The sequence below is a fragment of the Pipistrellus hanaki genome (genome assembly GCF_964339955.1).
Source record: "Pipistrellus hanaki genome assembly, chromosome: 20".
Classification (NCBI taxonomy): domain Eukaryota; kingdom Metazoa; phylum Chordata; class Mammalia; order Chiroptera; family Vespertilionidae; genus Pipistrellus; species Pipistrellus hanaki.
The window spans coordinates 2075090-2093590 of record NC_140522.1 but is presented as its reverse complement, the minus strand read 5'-3'; the positions used below and the strand labels follow the sequence as shown (position 1 = coordinate 2093590).

The 18501-nt window shown below is 50.0% G+C and overlaps 1 protein-coding gene across 4 annotated transcripts in view; it reads left to right on the top strand.

Annotated features, from left to right (window-relative positions):
* Positions 1-18501, top strand: part of FMN2 (formin 2) — an 86618-nt gene that overhangs the window by 14533 nt on the left and 53584 nt on the right. For 3 of the 4 annotated variants that reach the window (XR_014793583.1, XM_084868671.1, XM_084868673.1), the window contains exons 3-6: positions 2547-2694; positions 3630-3682; positions 8639-10152; positions 10986-11130. Coding sequence is in view for 3 of the 4 variants with exons in the window: in XM_084868671.1 (XP_084724797.1) it covers positions 2547-2694; positions 3630-3682; positions 8639-10152; positions 10986-11130 (1860 nt within the window). In the remaining variant the exon portion in view is untranslated. The remainder of the gene's footprint in view (positions 1-2546; positions 2695-3629; positions 3683-8638; positions 10153-10985; positions 11131-18501) is intronic. The other variant, XM_084868672.1, reaches the window with a different exon arrangement.

Sequence of the window (18501 nt, the reverse complement as noted above, 5' to 3'; positions counted from 1 at the left end):
ATGACGTCAGTGCAGGGGTGATCGGCCCCAGAGCTTTTGCGTCCGAAGCAAGGACCAGCGGGCGGTGGGCTGTTGGGTGGGGTGAAAGCTCCTTTCTGCTTCTGTTGTCCTTGCCTCTGTCTCCCTTTGGCTAAAACACGTGGGGGTGCGGATGGGAGGGACTCGGTGGAGAAGGAGATGCTGAGAGTTGGGGCGAGAAAGGCGAACCCAGACTGTCCTGCCCTGTGGGGACGGGAAGGGATGGGGTGCTGGCCCAGGGGTGTGTGTGTGTGTGTGGGGGTTGGCCTGGGACAGGAATGGGGACACCTGGGTGAGCCCTACGGGGGAGGGAGGGTTCCAGAGAGATGGGGGCGGGCTCCTTCAGGTGCATGCTGGGAAGGCGAGACAGGGCTGCTGGTGGCATGCTCCTCGGTGAATCAGGGGGTGTCGCCTGCTGCACGGGGTGAGTTAGGGGTACGCGGGGCCGGGTGTTTAAAAAGTGGGCGACGCTTCATCTGGGCCCCACAAGAATGGGACTGAGAGCAGGATGGGGTGACAGAGGGGTGCTGAGGAGGCCGGCCATGTAGAAGGTCATCGCTCTGTCCCAGCACTAGGGACGGCGAAGGCAGGACTCGGCACTGACCTTTGGTCGGCATTTCTGCCCAGGTGAATACATCTTTTGTTTTTCAAAACATATTTCTATTGATTTTAGAAAGGAAGGGGCAGGAGAGAGAGAGAGATAGAAAAATCATCAATGTTGAGAATCATGGATTGGCTGCCTCTTGCACACCCCACACTGAGGATGGAGCCCGCCACTTGGGCATGTGCCCTTGACCGGGAATCGAACCGTGACCTCCTGGTTCCTAGGCTGATGCTCAACTCTGGAGCCAGGCCAGCTGGCCAGGTGGTTGCATTGGGATGGCTAGTGAGGATTCGAGTTGAGGATGTCGGGGTGGGAGGGGAGGAGAGAGTGGGCTACGCGTTAGAAGACACAATGACGAGAGGAGGGGAGGCAGGGCTTGCAAGTCTGGAGGAGGAGGAGGAGGAGAGAGGGTGCCGAGGTGTGTTGTCTGGCAGGGGAAGTGGGTTTTGGTGATGACGCGGTGGAGAGTGGAGCCAGGTGAGGGGGCTGCTGCCTGAGGGAAGGTGAAGGTCGGACCGCTTCCCGATGTGGAAAGGGAGCCCGGGAGAGGTTATGGCTGTGAGACCAGGCAGAAATCCCCAGCGGTTTATCTTCCTTTTTGCTTCTTCTAAGCATGTTCTTTTGAAATGTACGTTTGGAGGAGAGGGGGCTGCGGGACACTGACCTTTCGGAATACTAAGACAGAATAAAGCCAACGTTTACAATAACCCTACGGAGACATTACACAGGTTTTTCCAGAACCTTGTCTGTAGGGTCTGCATGATGGCCGAAGGCGTTCTTAGGAATGCACGTATGGACATAGATAAAAAGTCATTTCTGTAGGTTCATTCTAACAGATGCTTTCACGTCGTATTTCTGAATTTATAAGCCATTGACTTATTGACGGTTACACCAGGTGTTATGCCTACACTCATAAGGTCACACGTTGTTCCATTTCTTTATTCTGCTGATCCCAAGCATTTCTTCTTACAGTCAGGTGGAGTTTCATTCCCACATTTTTGCCCAAGAGCCTGTGAGGCTGACATTTCCTCTTCGCACGCCTCTCCGCTCAGCACCGACGCAAATGTAGCAGCGGAGGTGCTGAATGCCAGTCAAAAAATAGAACCCAGATTCCTTTTTTTTTTTTTTTTTTTTAATTTCTCCTCATTCATGTCCAGGGATCTGAGGATGTGATGTTTCACTCTGCCCTCTGCTGGTGCCTTCCAAGTATGGCAAGGGAATTCACAAAACACACGTAGTGCTCCATTCCAAGTTTACAGAATGGCCGCAAGCTGGTATTTAAAATGGCAGCAACGCCAAGTTCACTGCAATAGTTTTTATTTTTTCATTAATCACTAATTATTAATGACCAATGATTAATTATTTTATTGGATCTATCGGGGTGACGTCGGTCGAAACAATTGCGTCCCGGGTGTATAATTCCATAATGCACCATCTGCACACGGCCCTGTGTCCACCACCCCAAATCACCTTTGCCCTGTTCCCATTTATCCTGCCTTTCTCGTCTTCCACCCCCACCCCCTTTCCCCCAGGCAATCACCACTCTGGTGTCTGTCTATGAGTTTTGTTTTTTTTCTTCTTCTTAATCCCTTTACCTATTTCACTCAGCCCCCCCCCCCCCCGGCCCCCTCCCTTCTGAGAGCCGTCAGTCTGTTCTCTGTATCTACGAGTCTGTTTCTGTTCTGTCCATGGAGCCTGCCCGTTAGATGCCACAGATAGGTGAATAAATAAATAACCCAAGAATAAACTCGGCGTCATACCTGGTCACCAGCGCAACCCTGCTAATGCCCGCCCCCGCACACAGGCATCCCACGTGCATAGTTAGGTTAGGAAGGAAGCTGTAACGGGTCCGCCGCCTGGATGTCATTTTTTTCGGCGCTAGAACTACTGGCCTTAACGCGTTCGTTTTCGTGTTTAAATCCAGCAAGACCAGCTTTACACCTGGGCCGCCGTTAGCCAGCCCACACACTCCCTGGACTACACGGAGGGGCGGTTTCCCCGGAGAGCCCCGTCTGCGTGGTCGCCCCCGGCCGCCCCCGAGGAGGAGCCCAGGCCCCGGGACGCCGAGCCAGGTAGGCCCGGGACGCTCTGAGGCGTTGGGTACAGACTTCGGCCACTAGTGAGTGAGTCATTCACTAAAAAGCGAACGGCTGCGCAGGTATTTCCTGGCCCCAAATAGAAACCAGCACTTGAGAAAAGTCACTATGATTGAGGGGACAAGAGGGTGTAGGCCTATCCCAGTTTTTATTTTATTTCATTTAAAAAATATATATTTTATTGATTTTTTTTTTTTTTTTACAGAGAGGAAGAGAGAGTTAGAAACATCGATGAGAGAGAATTATTGATCAGCTGCCTCTTGCACACCCCCTACTGGGGATGTGCCCGCAACCAAGGTCCATGCCCTTGACCGGAATCGAACCTGGGACCTTTCAGTCCGCAGGCCGATGCTCTATCCACTGAGCCACACCGGTTTCGGCTATCCCAGTTTTTAAAGGAACCGATGGCATGAGTGTTGGTCATTATAAATGTGTCTCATATACTAAGATCTCTGAATGCATAATAATCTGGCCACTCAGGGTGTGTGTGTGTGTGTGTGTGTGTGTGTGTGTGTGTGTATATATATTATATTAGAGGCCCGGTGCATGAATCCGTGCATGGGTGGGGTCCGGCCAGCCTGGCCAGGGGGAGGGGATATGGGCGGTTGGCCGGCCTGCCTGCTGGTCGAACTCCCAGTCGAGGGGGCAATTTGCATATGAGCCTTTTATTCTATAGGACAGACACGGAGTGGCCAGATGATGATGAGTCCAGAGATCACCATCATCTGGCCACGCAGTGTATACTGAAAAGCAGTCGTGTACTCAGCATACAAAAGCACAATCAGAAGACACACCGGTAGTTTTGGGTATTGAGGGTTAAAGATAAATTGTATTTAGACTTGTTTTCTGATAGGAGAAAGGGGGAAATCTGATCTTTAATATGTGGATTGTCTTCTTCTGTTCCAACCCAGAATCTCAGCCTGCTGCTTTGGAAACTCTGAAGAATTGCTCAGATGCTGTTCAGGTAAGAAGATATTTTTTTTTTTAAATATTTTTTTATTTATTTCAGAGAGGAATGGAGAGGGAGAGAGAGAGAAACATCAATGATGAGAGAGAATCATGGATCGGCTGCCTCCTGCACATCCCGCACTGGGGATGTGCCCGCAACCAAGGTCCATGCCCTTGACCAGAATCGAACCTGGGACCCTTCAGTCTGCAGGCTGATGCTCTATCCACTGAGCCACACCGGTGAGGGCAGGTTTTTCCAAATTCTTATTCCCAAGGCATATCTTACCGCTTTCCTTGTTGGATAGGGTAGCACTGAAGAAAACTTGGACCAAAAAAGTCATCTGTCTTACTGATTGCGATAAAATACATGCAACAGGGCTCACTGTGTTACGGTTCCAGCTGTGGCAGTGTAATCTCTGTCTCCATGTGCGTGACATTGGAGTCGTTTTCTGCTTTTCTCTCGCTGTCGACCACGGTAAAATATATTGTCACAGCCCTGGCCGGTGTGGCTCAGTGGCTAGAGCACAGGCCTGCGGACTGAAGGGTCCCAGGTTTGGTTCCCGTCAAGGGCATGTACCTTGGTTGCAGGTACATCCCCAGGTGGGGGTGTGCAGGAGGCGGTTGATGGATGTTTCTCTCTCATCCATGTTTCTAACTCTCTATCCCTCTCCCTTCCTCTCTGTTAAAAAAAAAAAAATCAATAAAGTATATATATATAAAAAAAAACCTTAAAAAAAATGACCCTTTTCTTTTTTTCTGAAATTCCCCTTGCCCTTCCCAGCTCGGTCACTAGATGGCAGGCCTGTATCTCTGTAACTGACCCTGGTGGGAGGAGAGAGGAGGGGAGGGGAGGGTTGAGGAGGGGAGGAGTGGGAAGGGAAGGGAAGGGAGAGAAGGGAAGAGGAGGGGAGGGAAGAGGAATGGAGGGGAGGGGTAGGGAGCGAAGGACTGTGGGGAGGATGGAGCTTTCTGGTCCCTCCCAGGTGCCTGCCTGCTCTGCGCGGTGATGCTGGGCTCCAGGACCCGCTGGGTCTGAGCATCTCTGCTCTGTGGTCCAGCTGTGCGCAGGCACCTGCTCTCGCCATCCCATGGGATTCATGGAATGAGCTTTGACGTGTGCTCTCCCCCTGGAGCTGAGAATTCAGAGCGCTCCATGTCTCTGGAAAAAGCCATGACTCAGGAAGCCTTTTCTTAGCTAAGGGGGTGGAAGTGGGGGGGGGGGTTTGCTGGGGGGGGGGTCTGATGCTTAAAGCAAATGCAGCTGCTAGACCTCCCCCGCCCCCCCCACTTCCCGGCCTTCGCTGTGGCCCCTGGAGTGAGGCAGCTGGGACGCGAAGCAGTTTTTTATTCTTTATCCTGAGGCTTAGGCCTGATCCCCAGGATGGAGCATGCAAGAGGCAGCCGATCCATGATTCTCCCTCCTCATTGACGTTTCTGTCTCTCTCCCCCCCCCCCTTTTCCTCTCTGAAATCAATAAAAAATACTTTAAAAAATATGTGCTATGATTGCCAGTAATGCATCCTAGAATGTCAGTCCCATAGCCTTAGCATTTACCAGAACTTAAAAAAAAAATCTGAATATCATTTTCATATAACGCGAGAGGAACATGAACTCCGTATCTCACGGGCATTTACAAAGCAAAGGGTCCACCGCGTTCCCTTCCCGGCAAGTGGATCTGAGATTCCCGTCTCCGGACGCGTCTTGCTGACATAAATTACAATAAAGCTTCAAAGACGCACGCGAGAGGTTTTCGGCTAACGCTCTTTCTGAGTGCGTCTTGGCTCCCTGTTCGGACAGCGTTAGTCCGAACGCCAGGCTGATGTTTTCTCTCTTTTCTAGGAATCAGATAATCTTGTCTTTAGAAACAGAGCTGGGGTGAACGTTTCACTGTATTTTTTTTTTTCATGGCAACTTGCATTTTGTGAAATCCCAGCGTGTAAACAGTTTAGGAGCACGGACCATCGCCACCCACGCCTGAGATTATACAGGAATGGAGGAATGCTGGCAGGCCGATCGCACATACTGTCCGGCCAAGCTCGGATGGAGACGTTTGAAATAATACGTTTATGTACAAATCCTATTGGAACTGGCAACCCGCAGAGTATATTACATTCTCTGTTGACGCTCCATCATAGACGGATGTGCATCAGTCCTGTCCAAGATGACAAAGACACTTTTTTTTTTCATTTTAGAAATGCATTCATTAAAAAAAAATTTTTTTTGTTACTATATCATTTTATTGATTTCAAAGAGGAAGGGAGAGGGGGAGAGAGAGAGAGAGAGAGAGAGAGAGAGAGAAACATCCGTGATGAGAGAGAATCATGGGTCGGCTGCCTCCTGCACCCCCCCCCCCCCCCCCCCCCCCGTCCTGGAGGGGACCGAGCCTGCAACCAAGGTACGTGCCCTTGACAGGGAGTCGAACCTGGGACCCTTCGGTCCGCAGGCCGACGCTCTACCCACTGAGCCACACCGGCCAGGGCCGTTTTAACGTTTAATAGTGAGAGGCATTAGCCTTGGGGAGGCGCACAGGGTTCCTGGAAGTGCCGAGAGAGTCTTTTTTGAAAGAAGGAAGAGAAGTTGTTTATTTCTCTCCTGTGGAGGACTTTGAGGCTCTGAGGGGCCTCTTGCCCAGTTGTACCCTGAAGGGATGGGAGGGTAAGGACCAGGACCAGGACACCAGGGGTTGGAGGTCTTTCCCTGGACAGCAGAGCGCCTGGCAGAGGCTGAGAGATGAAATCTGGGCTTGTCTGTGGGTGGGCCCTGGGCGGAGAGAGGGTGCTGGCTGAAATGGCCAGAGAACAGACAGCGTTTTTCTTCCATCATATTGACCATGTGAGTGCTCTTTTTAATGAGCCTCTGGGAAGAATTCTATCCAGCCCACGTAGAAAGCAGCTCTTCCCGCTGACAAGCGAGGCAGCCTTTCTAGAGAGTTCTACCGACAGCGGTGACTGGGTGCTGATAGCTCCGGATAAGAAAGGCCAGATAAGGCTCTTTGAAGACGCTTAGCTGCCTTCAGACGCAGAAACCCGGCCTCCATCTGGCTGTTCCGTAAGAATAGACAGCCAGCCTGAGCTGACAGGCTAGGCCAGGGGTCGGCAAAATCATCCGTCCACAGAGCCAAATATCCACAGGACAACGACTGACATGTCTTTGGAGAGCCACATTTTTTTAAAACGTAAACTTCTTCTAACGCCACTTCTTCAACATAGACTGGCCCAGGCCGTGGTGTTTTGTGGGAGAGCCACACTCAAGGGGCCAAAGAGCCGCATGTGGCTCGAGAGCCGCAGTTTGCCGACCACGGGGCTAGGCAGTTTGGATTGAGGGCTGGGATTTTGCAGGTAAAGACAGAGTTGTGGAGAGGAATAAAGATTTTAGCAAGTCGAGTTTTGTTCTCTCTACGGTCAGAACTATGTGACAATCAGATAGTCTCACCCCCAATTCCCCCCCCCCCCACATGTTTTCTGTCTATGATAATTATCTCTAGAAAAGCAATTCTCCCTCTGAAACTTTCAGAATGGTCAAGAGGCCACTGGGGAAATTGAGGACGTTCTCAAATACTACCAAATTTTACCATCTTTCTACAAAAGATGCCATATATCACGGCATTATATACTTTTTTTTTTTTTCGTGGAAAATCTGCACCAGTGGAAATGAACAGGAGTCCTTTATTTTTTTAATCCTCACCCGAGGATATGCTTATTGATTTTAGAAAGAGGGAAGGAGACAGACAGACAGACAGACATTGATGTGAAAGAGAAACATCAATCATTGATCAATTGCCTCCGCTATGTTCTCCGACTGGGAATCGAACCCACAACCTTTCGGTGTACTCCTGATGACACTCCAACCTACTGAGCCACGGGGCCAGCGCTAACATGAGTTAAAAAAAAAATATATTTAAAAAATAGTTTATTGATTTTTAGAGAGTAAAGGAGAGGGAGAGAGAGAGCAGGAAACATTCATCAGTTGCCTTCTGAACACCTCCTCCCGGGAGATCAAACCTGCAACCCAGGCAGGTGCCCTGATGGGATATTGAACCGGAAGCAATTTGGTGCACTGGCCGACACCCAACCGACGGAGCCATGATGTTCGGGGCGAGCCGTCTGAATTCTAAAAATTGGTTCTTGCTTATCATTATCATGAAAGACTCTCCAGTAAATAATAAAGGAATGAAAAAAACACACTTCTAACAGATAGGCACAGTTTTGAGAGGTGCTTTTTATTTACGTAGATATTCATATATGTGTAGACACACCTCTGAATGTAAATAATGTAGGTCCCTATTTTTTCACCAAACGTCTGTACAAATACATAAAGTATTTCTATCTGTAGCTTGGGAAATCACGCCATAGAGTCTCTACATTGTCGCTGGTAAAAGAAATAACCGCAATAAACAATTATTTAAAGAGTCAATTAGGTTCCTTTTTATTTATTTTTTTATTTTTATTTTAAATATATTTTATTGATTTCTTATAGAGAGGAAGGGAGAGAGATAGAGAGTTAGAAACGTCGATGAGAGAGAAACACCGACCAGCTGCCTCTTGCACACCCCCTATCGGGCATGTGCCCGCAACCGATGTACATGCCCTTGACCGGAATCGAACCTGGGACCCTTCAGTCCCCAGACTGACGCTCTACCACTGAGCCACACCGGTTTCAGCTAGGTTTCTTTTTAATTTCTTTCAACAATAGGGATTCCTTGGCATTTTTTTTTTAATGACAGGGAAATAAAGTAGCCTGTCTAGGGAACCATTTAGACATCAAGGCGACCCACACATTGTCTTAGACAGAATGTTACAGTCAGAGTCAACGTGATACACACGGCCTGAAACGTGTGCATAAGGCGTGTATGCTCGTGCCCATGGGGGATATCTACCGTATTTAAATCTATTTTTTTTTTTTGCTTAATTCCGTCCATTTTTTTGGGGGGTATTCCTTACTTTCTATTCACCTATGCCCTTGTTGCCCGCAGGAAGTGACAGACCTTGGGTCTGAGGGACAGGCCACTGTGATCCAGCAGCTGGAGCAGACCATTGAGGACCTGAGGACCAAGATCGCGGAGCTGGAGAGGCAGTACCCGGCCGTGGACGGGGAGGGGGCCGGCGGCCGCTTCGGGGTTCAGAATGGAGAGGCGCCCTCGGACGGCGTCTGCCTGGCAGCTCCCAGGCCAGGAGGAGAGCACGGCCGGGGCCAGAGGATCGTACAGGCCAGGTCCATCCAGACGTCCCCGGTCGAGGAGAGCGGGCCGCCCCCCCTGCCTCCTGCCACGACACTGCCAGACGGCCCCTCCTGGCCGCCGGGGCCTGCAGGGGGAGGCCCCGCGGGGCCGTCCTCACCTTCGGGACCTCAGACAAAGTTCTGCTCCGAGATTTCTCTGAGGGTGTCTCCGAGGCAGATAGTGCAGCTGGAGGGTCAAGGCCCGGCCAGGCCGCAGTCTTCCCAGCCTTCTCTGCAGCCTGCGTTGGATGCCAGCCACGAACAGTCTGCTTGGTCGCCCCCTGGACACGGCCCCGGCATCCCGCCCCCACCGCCTCTGCCTTGCACAGCGTCTTCCGGCCCCACGTCTGGGGTGGGCACGGCCGCACCCTCCCCTCCACCGCCCGGTGCACCTCCTTCTGTGCCCAGTACGCCCATGCTGCCGCCCCCGCCCCCGCCTTTGCCTGGTGAACAAATACCTCCTCCCCCCCCACCTCTCCCTGGGGTGGGGATACCCCCTCCCCTGCCTCTCCCTGGGGTGGGGATACCCCCTCCCCCGCCTCTCCCAGGGGCAGGAATACCCCATCCCCCGCCTCTCCCTGGGGCAGGAATACCCCCTCCCCCGCCTCTCCCTGGGGTGGGGATACCCCCTCCCCCGCCTCTCCCTGGGGTGGGGATACCCCCTCCCCCTCCTCTCCCAGGGGCAGGAATACCCCCTCCCCCGCCTCTCCCTGGGGTGGGGATACCCCCTCCCCCGCCTCTCCCTGGGGCAGGAATACCCCCTCCCCCGCCTCTCCCTGGGGTGGGGATACCCCCTCCCCCGCCTCTCCCTGGGGCAGGAATACCCCCTCCCCCGCCTCTCCCTGGGGTGGGGATACCCCCTCCCCCGCCTCTCCCTGGGGCAGGAATACCCCCTCCCCCGCCTCTCCCCGGGGTGGGGATACCCCCTCCCCCGCCTCTGCCCGGACCTGGGGTTCCCCCACCTCCTCCTCTGCCAGGCGTGGGTATTCCACCTGCTCCGGCTCCCCCTCCCAGCCCTGGAACTGGCATCCCCGCAGCCCCACCACCGCCACCTGCCCTGCCCCCTGGCCCTGGCCCTCCACTCCCCCCACAAGCCGGGGGAAGCACTTTGCCAACGCCCCACGCGTACGGGTTTCTCCCCCCGCCGCTGCCATCCGGCTGGTTTGGGCTGGGGATGAGCCAGGACAAGGGGAGCAGGAAGCAGCCCATAGAGCCTTGCCGGCCCATGAAGCCTCTGTACTGGACCAGGATTCAGCTGCACACGAAAAGGTACCGTGCACGGGGGGCTCAGCCCGTGGCGGGATCGCCCCTCCCCGCCTCTCTCTTCTCAATTCCCTCCTTTTTTACTCAGAGTATTCCTTACTTTCTATCTGACTCAGTCTCCGTGGCCCTCGGGGAGTTCCAGGGATAACTCAGGAAAATGACAATGTAGTGCCCTTCTAAGCACTGGAGTCTAAAGTGTGTCTGCATATTTTTAAGTCAACGTGTAGTGAAACAACCTGTTATGTATGAAGATTCATGCGAGAATGGGCCTTCCTTTCTCTGGCTGGTGGTACCACCTTTGTTAGGGCCACAGCCACCTTTCCACCTTCCCATGCTGCCCAGAGGCCCAGAGCAGCTGCGTATGCAAATCCACCCAACATCTTTGTTGGGTTAATTTGCATATTCACTCCTGATTGGCTGGTGGGTGTCACGAAGGCATGGTCAATTTTGCATCTCACTCTTTGGTTAGTGTAGAAGATGTTTGTATACACCGACTTGATCACCGAGACTTCCTGGATGTTATGATTTCTAAGCAACGGTTTCATTCTGTGTCACTGGTATTTCAACTTTCTTATCAGGGGGTCTTAAAGAGAAAGACTATTCTCTCCCCTGTCCCCTTCCTTCCCTGTTTGCCTCTTCTGTTCCTCCCCCCGATGCTGCCTTCCTTCCCGCCTTCCTCTCCTCCTTTTGCTTCCATTCCCCGGCCCTTCTTTTCCTGCTTTCTCCCTCCGTGGGGCCTCTCGCCAGCGTGCATCACAGCTCGGGTGGGCCCGGGGACAACGCGTCTGTGTCAAACGCCAGCACGTGGCTCCTTCAGGTGGTGTCTTGCTTAACTTTAGAGACTCCGGTGCCGCGCTCATCTGGGAAAAAATCGAAGAGCCGTCCATCGACTGCCACGAGTTCGAGGAGCTGTTCTCCAAAACCGCTGTCAAGGAGCGGAAGAAGCCGATTTCTGACACCATCACGAAGACCAAGGCCAAGCAAGTGAGTACGGGAGCGTGTTTTCCACGCGTGGCCGGCGTTTCGGGCCTCCTGGGGACCTCCCACGAGGAGAGCTGTTCGGAAAGCTCATTTAAGATCCATTACCGTATTCTGATTGTCGAGGAACGTCTAAAACTCACTCGTGCAGAAAAAGGAAGGGAGGATTTTTTGCTCATTGATGGAATCTCAATTCTGTTTGGAGCAGAGCGGGGGGGGGGGGGGGGGGGGCGTGTGTTCTCAACTCGCCTTCCTCCGAGGTTCCACGCTCTGTTCCACGCCTCCGTGTCTCTGATCCACTCCGTCCGTCCGTTTGTTTTGTTCCTTAGATTCCACATGTGAGTGAGATCACGGGGTGCTTGTCTTCCTCGGACTTAGCATGATCTGAAGCTCCTTACTCTTTTTTTTTTTTTTTTAAATATTTTATTTATTTTTTACAGAGAGGAAGGGAGAGAGATAGAGAGCTAGAAACGTCGATGAGAGAGAAACATCGACCAGCTGCCTCTTGCACACCCCCTACCGGGGATATGCCCGCAACCAACGTACATGCCCTTGACCGGAATTGAACCTAGGACCTTTCAGTCCCCAAGCCGACGCTCTATCCATTGAGCCAAACATGTTGGCTGAAGCTCCTTACTCTTGCCTGTGCTGAACAGTTGGCTTTGTGCAGCCATCTGCACAGCCTTCTGGGTCCCACGCTGACATACAACCAGCACGTCAGCATCGCAGCCAGCGTGCCGCGTGATAGCATGGGTGTGCAACACATGCCTCCGACGAAATGGGAATTCATTTCTGCCTGGCTCTCCCTTTTTTCTTCGTCCAACTCACTCGGTCATGCCTGCCGCTCTCCAGCGTGCGGCTGTGCTTTCGCAGATCCCCGCCCGTGTTAATAACCGCGCTGGGCCTCGCTCCTAACGGTCTCCCGTAGGCTTCTCTCTCTCCCCGGGGCCACCCAGGACTGCGCGGAGCATGTTGCTGTCAGGACTGTGTGGTCTCGCCGCTCCGCGCCTGTATTTATTTTATCTCTCCCGTGTTTACTTCCACCAACACTGTGTTTCTAAACGGCGACCGTTGTTGATTTCTGGCGGTTCGGGTCAGGGGTCGGCAAACTGCGGCTCGTGAGCCACGTGCGGCTCTTTGGCCCCTTGAGTGTTTAGCAGAGGCTAGCTGAGGAGTCCCCTGATTAAGTTCATAACAATGTCCCTACCTATAGAGGCTAAGTTTAAAAAATGTGGCTCTCCAAAGAAATGTCAATGGTTGTCCTGTTGATATTTGGCTCTGCGGACTAAGGAGTTTGCCGACCACTGGTTTAGCTATTGCCCTTGCTTCTTTCCTTCATCCAACTCTCCTGGACACTTAAGACACTCAAGTTATTAGAAAATGATTGCATAGGGGACCATCATTTAAAAAACATATTTTATTGATTTTTTATAGAGAGGAAGGGAGAGGGATAGAGTTAGAAACATCGACGAGAGGGAAACATTGATCAGCTGCCTCCTGCACACCTCCTACTGGGGATGTGGACGCAACCAAGGTACATGCCCTTGACCAGAATCGAACCTGGGACCTTTCAGTCCACAGGCCAATGCTCTATCCACTGAGCCAAACTGGCTTTGGCATCTTATTGATTTTTTTTTTTACAGAGAGGAGTGAGTTAGAAACATCGATGAGAGAGAATCATCGATCAGCTGCCTCTTGCACACCCCCGACTGGGGATGTGCCCGCAACCAAGGTACATGCCCTTGACCAGAATCGAACCTGGGAAGCATTTGTTTTAAACAATAACCACTTTATTTTTTAAAATTTATTTACTTATTTCAAACTTTTCCACTTTGGAAAAGCTATTATTGAAAAACCAAGCGCTCACTTGATACTTTGGGCCCATGGGGTGGGAGATATTTTCAGGGAGATGAGTAATGACTGACTTGACTGTGGTTGGATGAGAATGTGCCAGAGCGTACCCATTTGGCACCGGGTCTGTCCCTTTACATGGAATTGTTGAAGAAAGGAAAACGCGAGGCAGACGATCCTTGGAAAACATGGTGCCACCCCAAAGAACGCCATTTGTCTTTCAAGACTTTAAAAAAAGATCACATATTGAAGCTTTTATTCTCCAAAAACATGAGCACCATAAATTAGGTCCCTGACAAGTCCATGTTTATTCCTCTTTCATGTCCAAACTCTAGGAGGCCTTCGGGGAACGCACCCGTGGCTGAATCAGTATGTCATTTCCAGAAATAGATCGGAGACTTGGCAAGGACGCTGGAACCGTGTTCCTCTGATGGGTGGGATCAATGCAGTTTTCACCCTTGTATCATCTCTTCGCAGTGCCGAAAGCACCGGGCTGCTCAGTGGCTAGAGCCAGGGGTTGAGCCTGTGTCTTTGGAAGAGCCAAAAGAATCTAACGGGCAGGAGGGAAAGCAGATGCCTGAATAGGTCACAAACGGGATGACCATTCACTGAATAACTCAACTTTTATGATGCCGTTGCCATCCCATCAGCGAAGGCGGGGTGGTCCTTCATTTCCTGAATAGTCTATTTTTTTGCTTATAACACTGGCCTTTAAAAAAAAAAAATATATATATATATATATATATATATATATATATATATATATATATATATATATATATATTATTGACTTTTTTGCAGAGAGGCAGGTTAAAATGGATAGAGAGTTAGAAACATCAATGAGAGAGAAACATCGATCAACCGCCTCCTGCATACCCCCTTCTGGGGATGTGCCCGCAACCAAGGTCCATGCCCTTGACCAGAATCGAACCTGGGACCCTTCAGTCCGCAGGCCGACGCTCTATCTACTGAGCCAAACTGGTTTTGGCAATACTGGCCTTTTTATTTTTTATTTTTTTAAAAAAATATATTTTATTGATTTTACACAGAGAGGAATTGAGAGGGATAGAAAGTTAGAAACGTCGATGAGAGAGAAACATTGATCAGCTGCCTCTTGCACAGCCCCCACTGGGGATGTGCCCGCAACCAATGTACATGCCCCTGACCGGAATCGAACCCTGGACCCTTCAGTCCGCAGGCCGATGCTCTATCCACTGAGCCAAACCGGTTTTGGCAACACTGGCCTTTATATAAATGGAAATGAATCCCTGGTATCTTGTTGTGCGGTCACTACAGAGGGAGGGGACTATTTATTTTTTATTTTTTTTTATTTTCCCCCAAATGTTTAATTTGTAGGACAGACTCTTCAGACTAGGGTTTCCATCTCAGGTTGGCTGTGTAGCCAGCACTTTGAAAAATCAAAGCGTTCTCTTTGTGTTCTATCTGCCGGGAGCTGTGTCCCATCACCCGGAATATTGAGGAATAGCTGGGGCAATGAGGCCCAGTGTGTGTGCACGTCCTTGGCAGAAGTCTGCTCTTCACGCTGAAGGTTAGGGGTGGGGCAGGGTGGTGGCTCAGACTGTAACCTTGACGAGTGAGTGACCTTGAACAAGGCACTTCAGCTAAAAAATGTGGCTAGTAAAAGGCACTCCAGCATTCGTTTTTGTTTGTTTGTTTTTTTGGGAGAGTGATTAGCAAAACATACTTGTCATCAAATACCAAGAATGCATGTAAAAATAGTCTCAGTAAGCGAAACAGGTGTGGCTCAGTGGATAGAGTGTCAGCCTGCAGACTGAAGGGTCCCAGGTTCGATTCTGGTCAAGGGTATGGACCTCGGTTGTGGGCACATCCCTAGTAGGAGGTGCACAGGAGGCAGCTGACCGATGTTTCTCTCTCATCGATGTTTCTAACTCTCTATCCATTTCCCTTCCTCTCTGTAAAAAAATCAATAAAATATATTTTTTAAAAATGGCCTCAGTAAAAGTCTTATTCATTTGGGGTTGTCCGTAACCCTATCATTTTATATGTATCGTATCTTTTACTTGTGACAGTTAGCATCACTCATCAAAATATGCTAATGTCCATATTCTGTAGACACCTTTGATATCTAAATAATTTTTTGCAATATCATGAAATGTAGGTTTTAACAACTTAGTGGGTTTTCAATACTTTACTTCTAATCTTAGCCGGTGAGTTCCCAGCTACGAATGTACCATTAACAGTGGAGATAGTGCAGATAATCTAAAACCAGATTTTTCGCAGGAATTCCGAAGAGAAAAATGCAACCAATGAACTTGCATACTATTGGGCAGGGAACACATTTTTTTTTTTTTTTTGATTGGGAAGATGTTTGAAATGATGGAGGGCCAAATTATATCTTGCATGTATGTCTCCTGCATGACAGAACTGGCCAAATGCTGTGTCCGACGAGCATCAAAGAGAAGGTTGTGTATTGTTTTTAAATTCCAGGAGTTTCAACATCTCCGTGTGTTTTCTCTGTGCTCACGGAGTGGAAAGAGATGGGTAGCTGTGATAGTTCGTTTTAATTAGAAAAACATTGTATCTTAAGAGCGTGGTGGTATTTATGTTCGGCTTTTTAATTCCATGTTGCTGTAATATTTAAGAAAGTAAAATATGAAGCTTGGAAGTGCAACCTGTTAGAATACATTTTTTATGAAAATATAACCCAATGTCATTTTCCCCCCCTCCTCAGTTTATTTATGATCATGCTATACTGTTTATCGGTTTTGTTTTGTTAGTCAGGATCTTCCTGACTGCTTCAGTGTAAGCTAAGAAAGAAGTTGATATCAGTAAGGAATTGCATTTCTAATTCTTGAACACTTATTCCTTTAAATGAAAACTAGAGGCCTGGTGCATAGATTTGTGCACTGGTGGGATCTCTCAGCCTGGCCTGTGCCCTCTCAAAATGCAGGACCCCTCAGGGGATGCCAGAGTGCCAGTTTCAGCCTGATCCCTGCAGGCCAGGCTGAGGGACCCCACTCACTGGTGCACAAATCTGTGCACCGGGCCTCTAGTGTGCATATAAGATGTTTGGTTAATCTCTTCCTGCCTTCCTCACTACCCTCCCCCTGAGATTCATCAGTCTATTCCATGCATGGGCGTTGAGCACCTGCCCCCTGGTGGTCAGTGCGTGTCATAGCTACTGGTCGAATGGTCGAACGGTTGCTTAGGCCCAATATTATTGCATGTTTCTCTGTCAGTGGATTCTTCTGGTGCATTGGGTGCTCTGTTATGTCAAGGATGCTGCACCACATGTATGTGTGTGTGTAGTGTGGCCAACAGGGCCTGGAGCAGGGGAACAGGTGAGCTTTGGAGTCGGGCAGAGCTGAGTGGACATCCCAGCCCACCCCATGTTGTCATGGCTTGCAACCATTCCTCATTCGTAGCCTGGCTTTCTTCTCTGTCCATGATACAAACTAGTTAATATCTTGGCACATGTGATTTGAGGACATTACATACCAAGCTAAATGGCTGTTTCGTTACTCCATTCGACTTGAATTTATTTAGAACAAGCCAGTGGCATTGCTCTTCATTGTATTTTATTTTAATATATATTTTACTGATTTTCCACAGAGAGGAAGGAAGAAGGGTAGAGAGCTAGAAACGTCGATGAGAGAGAAACATCGACCAGCTGCCTCCTGCACACCTCCTACCGGGGATGTGCCTGCAACCAATGTACATGCCCTTGACCGGAATCGAACCCGGGACCTTTCAGTCCACAGACCGACGCTCTATCCACTGAGCCAAACCAGTTTTGGCTTGTTCTTCTTTTTAAATATATTTTCATTGATTCAGAGAGGAAGGGAGAGGGAGATAGACCATCAATGATGAGAGAGAACCATTGATTGGCTGCCTCCTGCACCCCCCACCCCCCACCCCACAACTGAGGAATATTCCACAGATAGGGGAATCCAGAGCCATTCAAGAACTTTGTCTGAAGTTACATAGCTGCTCACGTAGGCGAAGACGTGGGCTGAAATACAGAGTTCTTACCGCCACCCAGGTCAAATCATGACGGACGTGTAGCTTCTTAATCGGGGGGTGGGATTGACAGCTATCTCCCCAATCAGCCAACTCCCTGTTTTGTGTCCCAGGTTGTGCGGAGGCTGCCCACGTAGACGGGCTTGTCTGGTGCCAACCAGATAGCCTGGAGATATCCCTCCCGGGCATGGTCAGTGTCAATGTCTTCCCCGGTCTGTGCAGGGCCGTGGAATGTGGTTGGGAGCCTGTGAGGGCAGCCACCCTTCCCTGAGGCTGGCTGCTGATCGCAAGAGGAGAGGGTGGTGGTGTAAATAAGCATGACTTCGAAACCCACCCACGCCCTGATAACCTCTGGCTCTGCAGAATCTCATACAAAAGCATTCTTTGCTCTGGAGTGGAGCCGCGTTGGGATTGAAGATGTTTGCTGTGTGCATGATCTGGTGTGAGGCAGTGCCAAGAAAGCTCTTGGTTCCCGATCCCATGGGATCAAAAAAATAAAATAAAATAAAATAAAAATCTAGAGATGACCGTGTCTTTCCAGAGGAAAACCGATGTGAGTCCACATCAGAGTTGTGGGTTGACCCACAGGACGTGTGTCTGAAGAGATCTTAGAGGTCCAGCACTTTGTACGTTTGCTACACGATGGGGATTCATCGTTGTGTGGGTGGTTCTCTCTTCATTCTAGGTTTTGCCAGACTTTATTTGGTTTATTCCTTACTGCTTTCTGTCATTGCTTGTCTTCCTCTTGTTGGAATAAGCTCAGGTGCTTGGATAGCCTTATCTATAATAATCTATAATAATAAAAGCATAATCTGCTAATTAGACTGGACAGCTGAACAACCTTCTGGACGAAGCCAGAGCTGCGAGGGCTGAGCCCCTTGCACGAATTTTGCGCATCATGCCTCTAGTAAAATATAACTGCTAGTCATTGGATCACTAACACCAACACCTTGCATTTGCAAGATGCTTTTATTTTAATTTTAATTTAAAAATATATTTTATTGATTTTTTACAGAGAGAAAGGGAGAGGAATAGAGGGTTAGAAATATCGATGAGAGAGAAACATCCATCAGCTGCCTCCTGCACACCCCCTACTGGGAATGTGCCCGCAACCCAGGTACATGCCCTTGACCGGAATCAAACCTGGGACCCTTCAGTCCACAGACCGACGCTCTATCCACTGAGCCACACCGGTTTCAGCTCATCTTGTTTTTTGAAATTTAATCTTTATCGTTGAAAATATTACTTGGGTCCTCCTTTCCCCCCCATTAACCTCTTCCAGCCGCTCCTGTCCTCCCTCCACCTAGGCCCCCATTGTCTGTGTCCACGGCTGATGCATATGTGCACACAAGTTCACTGGCTGATCTCTTCCTATCCCATCCTCCCCTGCCTTCCCTCTGAGGTTCCACAGTCTGTCCATGCTTCTATGACTCTGGGTCTCTTCTGGACCACGTCTTACATCTCAGGCTGCAAATGATCAAACGTGAAGTTGTTATTTTACAGAGACCCGACTGATTTCCTAAA